This window comes from Desmodus rotundus, chromosome 1, assembly GCF_022682495.2.
Source record: "Desmodus rotundus isolate HL8 chromosome 1, HLdesRot8A.1, whole genome shotgun sequence".
Classification (NCBI taxonomy): Eukaryota; Metazoa; Chordata; class Mammalia; order Chiroptera; family Phyllostomidae; genus Desmodus; species Desmodus rotundus.
Window position 1 is genome coordinate 10,086,631 of NC_071387.1, and position 8,153 is coordinate 10,094,783.

An 8,153-nucleotide genomic window follows, 5' to 3' on the forward strand; every position below is an offset into this window, starting at 1 on the left:
TCCTGGATTTGGGTGACTTTTTCTCTCCTCAGATTAGGGAAATTTTCCATCATTACTTTTTCAAACAGGTTTTCTATCCCTTGCTCTTCTTCTTCTCCTTCTGGTATTCCTATTATACGGATATTGTTACGTTTCATGTTGTCCTGCATTTCCCTTATTGCCTCTTCATTCTTTCTGAGCCTCTTTTCCTTTTCTTGCTCCTTCTGGGTGTTTTTTTCTACTTTATCCTCCAGCTCGCTGATCCGATCCTCTGCTTCATCAAGTCTGCTTTTAATTCCTTCTACTGTGTTCTTCAATTCAGAAATTGTATTCTTCATTTCCTCTTGGCTCTTGTTGATATTTTCTATTTCCTTTTTCATGTTGATATAGTTTGCAGTGAGTTCATTGTAGTTTCCTTGTAGTTTCTGGTAGTTCTCTTTGAGCTCAGAGAGCTCAGTGAGCTTCCTGATGACCATTGCTTTGAACTCAGTATCTGATAATTGACTTGCCTCTTTTTCGGTTAGCATTCTTTCTGAGACTTCCTCCTTTCCTTTCATTTGGGAATTGTTTCTTTGTCTTCCCATTGTTTGTGAGGCTCTTCTTGTTGGCCTCTGCTTCTTAAATTGCTTTGTTCTGAATCCCTGGGTTTATGATATGAACTTCTATGGTAGAATGCCAATGGGATTCGGTGGTGCTGTCTCCTTACTCTCCTGTGCTCACTGGTCTTGAGCTGACGTTTATGTGTTTAACACGGTCTAACTCTAGTCTTTTCAGCACTCCAGGTTTTGTTGTCACACCGTCAGATCTTTCAATGTCCTCTATCTTTGGTCTCTAATCTTCGTATATGCTGGAGTACTGTTGGCTGTTCGCTCTGCTCCTCAGATCAGCTAGGTATTTCCCTGGCGCTGAGTGGAAGTGGTTTCCGCTCCCACCTATGTTGCCGCCATCTTCCAAAAATCTATTTTATTCTTTTTGATGCTATTGTAAATGAAATTGTTTCCTTAATGCCCTTACAGATTATTGATTGCATATATGTGTGTGTATGTATATAAAAAACTGATTTTTCTTGCTGATCTTGTATTCTACAACTTTGCTGAAGTTTATTAGCTCTACTCATTTATTAGCTCTAACAGTTTAACCATTTGGGGAAGACATCATGTAGTTTTCTTGTAGAATTCCCTACAGTCTGGATTTGTCTAATTTTAGCACTGTATTGTGTCACTACTTGTTCCTCTGTACTCTGTATTTTTCATGAGCTTGAAGTTGAAAATAGAAATGTGATCCGATTTGTGCTTGACTTTTGGAAAGGGGAGACTACTTCATAGGTGGTGGTGTGTTCTTCCAAGTGGTGTGGTGGAGATATCACTTACTTATGTTGTTTTTGTGTTGCCATTAGCAGCTCTTGCTATTCAATGTCTAGATCTATTTATTAGCACAGTGATTAAGGCAGAGGTGTACATTATAAGCAGGAGTAAGGAGTTAGGTGGAGTGAGGAAAAAACAGGCTAAAATCCAAGACTGTTTAGAGTAAGCCTGGTAGAAATGAATCACAGCCAACCATTTTCAGTCCCCTTATCTCTTCCCTCACATTCTGGGGTGGGAGGGCATTGGACAATACCATCAACCTGTATCCATTAGGAAAAGAAGTCACTTCCCCAAAGTAAGTAGGGCTGTTATAAAGTCAAATAAGTAGATGTTTCATAAACAAAAAACTAAATGTGTTACATTTTTTGAGGAAATTAATTATATTTTGATTCATTAGAATCTCTTTCTGTTTCCCCTGAATTTTGATCATATTTACCAATTAGTATTTGGTTTTCTAGCATGCGACTGAGTTTCTTCTGTGAAGGTCAATGGTGGAAAATACTGGTATGTATTCAATTTGTGGCCATTTCCATAATGTATAATCCATATCAATAAGCCATATGTCATTATTACTATATATTAAAATGAGACCAAGAATCTCTCTAGTTTGCATATAGTCTCAGATTTTTCAATGTGGTGCTCCATCTCATGCTGTTCCTTTTATGCTCAAAGGGTTGTCTAAATTGAGTATTCTGAGGATGATAGTTCTAAAACAGATCAGCAAAACGGCTGGAAGAAATCCAGCAAAAGGACACAGTTGGGTGAGGGCAGGAGATGAGGGTCTCCTTGGAGAGCAGGTTGGAAACATGACAGTGCTCAGAGTTGTCCTACTGCTGCCTCATAAAGCCTCACGCCTTGCAACTAAAGGTGCTGAGTTAAGATATTTGTATTAAGAGCAAATGCTCAATACTTACAGAAAGGATAGGTTAGAAGAGATGGCTTCTTGAGATCGTGAAATGAGAATCAATTTCCCCTTGGGGTTTCTTCTTGCCTAACTGTTGACATTGTGCAAGACTATGGTGATCCCCAAAGGGTAGACCTTCCCTACAGACATAATTGTTTTCAGAAGCTTTATGGGTTTTGCCTCAGTAAGATCTTGGCATAAAGAAGGTGAAGGAGCAGACTCCTGAGCTACAGTCCCAGTTTAGAAACAATGGTAGAAGGGCTCAGCCCATTCTAACCAATATTTCATCTGATTATTGGAGGCTTCTGGAGGTGGTAGAGTGTCAGAGTGCATACATGTAAGTGAGGCTGCTTCATTGGGTCGAGCTGCCCTACAGAAAGCTTTTATGGAAAATCACACAAAAGGAATCCCTAATTTTGTGTGAACATGGCTAGGAGCTCTAACCAGACTTTCTAACTTGAGTGCCTGATGTTAGATACAGAGAAGAGTGTGAGAATGAGATTACACTCTGCTCTAATAGTAAATAGAAAAGGAATGGAAAACAAGACATTGTCATCCTCTTATAAAAAGTAGTGTGATATTTGTGCCAAGAAGACCAATAAATAGAATGAGGTACAAATATTACAGTTAAAGGAAACAGTATGATGGAGGAATTTTCACAAATAACATGGAAAAGATAGGCTTTTCAGTGAAAATATGAAGGTTTAGCTGGAGAATATAGTCGTGCAATCAGGGAGGGTATGGAGAGACATTTTAGTTTCCAGGTACGACAGATGTGGGACAGTGGATCTAATCTATTTTGTGAGAATTTGGAAGATATATGCTTGAGACAGAGAAAAAGTTCTGATTTGTATATCTCAGATTCAATATTTGTGATTCATCAACAGTGGGTATAGACTAGAAATAGAATTTAGACCAAGAAGACATTCAATAGTGCATATTCCTAAGATTAAATATTGATAAAACAGTGAAGACTCATATGTCCCTTTGTGCTTTCATCAAAGAATAAGGACAAGAATAAGCAGGAGTAGGGCTTGACACTCTAGGTCCCTCCCTGTTCCAGAACTCTAGATGTCCCTTCAGATGGGATGGGAAACCTGAGATGCTTTTTGGTCTCATTCCAAGGATTCTTCCTTTTGTTTTGTTTCCCAGATTTCGGTTTAGGTTACTATTTTAAGGTGTTCAAATCTGTATGTGTGTATCTTCATATCTCTTCTACCCAATTACTCCTTTTCTCTGGCATCAGCATCCTTGATCCCTCAAAGTTGTCTGAACAGGATCCACAGAGCTTGGCTCTGATAGGAGTACTGTTGAGATATTGGAAAACAGGAAAGATAAAGAGGTGAGTCTTGATGAAGTCAGCCAGTAAGAACACTGCCACTGCTTATTACTCTTATTGCATTAGTTAAAATTTATAATTAGTTAAAAAAACAATTAGCTGTATTTGGAAGAAAATAGACTCTATGTTATTACATTCTTATCCTCATAATGGATAAACCTACACTCTTTGCTACTTTTTTCCCCTCGGAGACCACTTTCTCCCTTTCCCCATGAAGGGACTTATTTCATTTCCCTTGCTTCTCATCTCTTCTTCTCTTTCACCTTCATCTATACCCCTGTATAGATGTCTATGTGGCCATACCTTGAATGAGTAATAGGATCACAAGAGCTATAACCACTGACACAGAAAAGGATACAGGAAGAAATAAAGACCAAGGGTAAGTTATATCTTTTAAGCTCCTGCTTTATGTGTGATCTTTAGAGTAAGAAAGTACCAAAAGAAAGCGTCCTTAAAATAGTTTTTATTCTTTATCTCAATGTTAGGAACATTCTCCTTTAGTTAGGTGAAACACGGACTCATCAAAGAATAAATGAAACCATGGCACATCACTTGGCTCTGCAGTGAAAAATATTTACATAGAGTTATGCTCATATAAATGTTGTCTATTGATTCTTAGCTTTTACCTGAAAGAGTTACCTATAGTTATAGCTCATAATTTATAATTTTTCAATCTTCACAATAAACAAATCAAGGTATAGGTTTCCAAAGTTTGGGAGGATGTAGAGGTAGTCTGAAGTCAATGGAATAAGAAATATAGATTTAAGTATACTATTTAAAAGCAAAAAAGCAGCCCTGGCCACGTAGCTAAGTTGGTTAGTGTTGCGGGTTTGATCCCTAGTCAGAGCACATATGAGAATCAACCAATGAATACCTAAATAAGTGGAACAACAAATCTCTCTCTCTCTCTCTCCCTCCCTCTTCCTCTCTTCTCTCTCTCTAAAATTAATAAATAAAAAAATTAAAAGGCAAAAACCAACTAAATTAGAGAACTAAAATAATCAAAAAATGAGGTAAATGAGAAAAAAGTGAGGATAATTTAAACAAGATAAAATTTTATCTTTCATAATGGAGAGCTGAAAGATATCTTAAACTGATAAAATTTTCATATAGATGTATAAGCAAATAACATATTATTTACAGGTGTAAAGTTATGAGCCACCAACTCTGTCTGGTGTGGCTCAGTGAATTGAGCACCAGTCTGCAGACCCAGACATCTCTGGTTCGATTCCCAGTCAGGGCACATGCCTGGGTTGCAGGCCAGGTTCCCAGTAGAGGGTGCTGGAGAGGTAACTGATTGATGTTTCTCTTGTGCAATGATGTTTCTCTCCCTCTCTGTCTCCCTTCCTTCCCTTCTCTCTAAAAGTAAATAAATAAAGTATTTTTTAAAAAGATATGTGCTACCAGAAGAGTTAAGACTAAATAAGCGTGAAGGTGGGCAATCTTAGAGTAAGAGACCTCTGCTTTTTATTGTATGTTCTCTTATATTGTATTATTTAAAAAATTTTTTCACATTCATAAAGAAATACAGTATTTCATCAAAATTTCCTTATTCATATAGCAGCCACAAAAAGTTACTTCTTTGGTATACCACATAGATCTACCTATAGGGAAAACCTGAACTGAAGAGACATGAGAATTCTATCTACTGTAAGATTTTATTATTCATTAAAATTTAATCATTAATAAAATAAGTGATTATATTAAGTCACTCCAGCCCCAGGTAAGATCAGCTGACTTAATGGAATAAGAACACCCCTTCCAAAAGAACTGTAGCTTCTGGACATACAGAGTTAGGACCAGATCTTCACTCCAGTGCCCCCATCAAGGATTAGAGACTCAGACATCTGGCTGGAACCTTGACTTCTTTCCGTTCCTTCTCTCCAACCGTGACAACCAGCCAAGTGTGGTGGTGCTTAAGTCCAACAAAATTAAACAGGGTTAAGTCCAGGTTTTGTCGCTCACATCCTATAAGACCTTCAGCAGAGTAGTCTCTTTGCTTTAGTTTCCTCTTCTGTGATATGGGACTGAAAATACTATACTTTCTACCACATGGGATTGTTGTGAGGATCAAATGTGTGATATTTAGTATGCTCTTCAGCCCATACAAAGTACCAAGGAAATTCTCTGTAAAGTGATGTCTTCATCTTATACAGTGAATTTCATTAAAGCAGGGTCCATGTATGATTTATCCTACTGTCCTTAGTATCTATCACATTGGAAGATTCTCAGTGATCAATAAATGAACGTGGAATAAACTAAAGAGTTGGTGAGTGAGTGGATGGGTAGAAAGATACTGGCAAGGGTAATAAATGAAAGGGAAAAATTCCTTTGAAACTAGGGACATCCATGCAAGACAAGATGTTTCCTAAGAGTTACCCCAGAGTAAATTTCATATTTGATTTTAACACTTGCCTTTTGCAGGTATGTGGATTGTGTCTTATGGCCACTAGAAACAGGACAGAAGTAACTGACTTTGTCTTACTGGGCCTGTCCAGCTGGCCAGAGATGCAACCAGTTATTTTTGGGATTGTCCTTGTCATGTATCTGGTGGCAGTTATGGGCAATGCCGTGTTAGTGATTGTTGCCCTTTCAGACCCCAAGCTTCAGACCCCCATGTATTTCCTGCTCAGCCAGCTTTCCTTTATTGACATATTTCTCACAACCATCACTGTTCCCCAGATGCTGGTCCACACACTGTCTGTGAATAAAACCATCTCCTTTAACCGCTGCATGCTCCAGCTGTTCTTTTTCATGGCTGTGGGCAGCATGGAAGGCCACTTGTTGGCTGCCATGGCCTATGACCGCTACGTTGCCATCTGTGACCCCTTAAGATACTCTGCCATCATCAGCAACCGCTTCTGTCTACGCATAACCTTGACCTCATGGGTAGTTGTCAGCCTCAACAGCCTCCTTTACAGTGTATTGGTCACCCATTTAACCTTCTGTGGCAACAAGGTCACCCACTTCTTCTGTGACATCACACCACTGCTGAAGCTCTCTTGCACCCGACCAGTGGTCAATGAAATGCTAATATTCACTGAGGGGGTAGCTGTGGTGGTCAGCCCCTTCTTCTTCATTTTGGGTTCCTATGCCCGCATCGGTGTTGCCATAGCCCGTATGCACTCAGTTGCTGCCTTGCGCAAAGCTCTGTCCACCTGTAGCTCCCACATCCTGGTTGTGCTGCTCCTGTATGGCTCTGTGATCTGCATGTACCTCCGGCCCTCCTCCAGCTATGACTTGGACCAGGATCGCCAGGTCGCCATCTTTTACACAGTAGTTACCCCTATGCTGAACCCACTGATCTACAGCCTGAGGAACCAGGAAGTTAAAGGAGCTCTGCGAAGGCTTTCGAGGAAACTCTGCATCTCAGTAAACGTCCAGCCTGGTTCCCAGGCCAACCAGGAGTGGCAGCACATCTCCTGAGTCCAAGAAGTTAAGATCTAACTTGAAAATGCCTCAAATAGATGAGTTGTACTCCTAATAACTGGTATGGCTCACATTCCTGTGGAATAATCTTTCTCACTGGCTCTGTCTTGTTTGGATTTGGAAAGAAGTGAGGTTTTTTGGAAATGAAAAGATACTTTTAAATCATCAAACTTGCACCTCTCATCTTTCAGATGTAATATAGGGCATTGGGACAACTAAGCCAAATTATTACAAAAGTGCGGCCTGCACAACTTTGATCGTTTTAGTGATGGCATGGCATGCCCTGTCTTCCAGAAAAAAGTCAAAGTGAGTTACAATACTATTATACAGAAGAGTGATTTTTCAGTAAACCAATTTCTTAAAATTGTAATAAATGTATGGTTTCTCATTCTTAACCAACTAACAATGAGCAGTTCAATACTTATAGTGACTGAATTATTCCATCTGAGCTTTATGTGTTTTCATGAAAGACACTGTAGTTCACTGAAAACAGAGAGTGGAGGAGTCTTCACAGTGGCTCTAACACCAGGAGGAGGCAGTCAGATTCAGGATGTATATAGTAAGCAGAGCTGTTTAGACCCATAGAGAGTAGATGCAATATGTAAGGGAAAAAGAAGAATTAAGGATGGACCATGAAACTGAGTGGAATAATTATTTATATGTGGAAAGTTCTGTGGAAGTGGAAGGCACATAGATATGGTGGGGGGCAAAATCAGTAACTTGTTTTGGCCATATTAATTTTTTGATATCTATCCAAGTGGAGATATTTCTTTTTATTTTATTTTATTTTTTATTATTGTTCGAATACAGTTGTCTACTCTTTCCTGCCACCACTTTCCCCTGCCATACCTACCCCCACCTCCCACCCTTCGTCCTTACCCCCTTTGGCTTTGTCCATGGGTCCTTTATACATGTTCCTTGACGACCCTTTCCATTTCCCACCCCCCAACCCCCGTTATCTCCCTTCTCCCTCCCTTATAGTCACTGTTAGTTTGTTCTTAATTTCAAAGTCTCTGGTTATATTTTGCTTGCTTGTTTGTTTTGTTGAGATCAAGGTGAGATCATATGGTATTTGCCTTTCACTGTCTGGCTTACTTCATTTAGCATAATGCTCTCCAGTTCCATCCATGCTGTTCAT

At 39.3% G+C, this 8,153-nt stretch overlaps 1 protein-coding gene across 1 annotated transcript; it reads left to right on the forward strand.

The window, feature by feature from the left end:
* The first annotated feature begins 6,028 nt into the window (after positions 1-6,028).
* LOC112306526 (olfactory receptor 1f45) lies at positions 6,029-7,818 on the forward strand. Its single transcript, XM_024562499.3, has one exon. It carries the CDS (start codon positions 6,029-6,031, stop codon positions 7,010-7,012), a length of 984 nt encoding a protein of 327 aa, XP_024418267.2. The 3' UTR covers positions 7,013-7,818.
* The last annotated feature ends 335 nt before the right edge of the window (positions 7,819-8,153 follow it).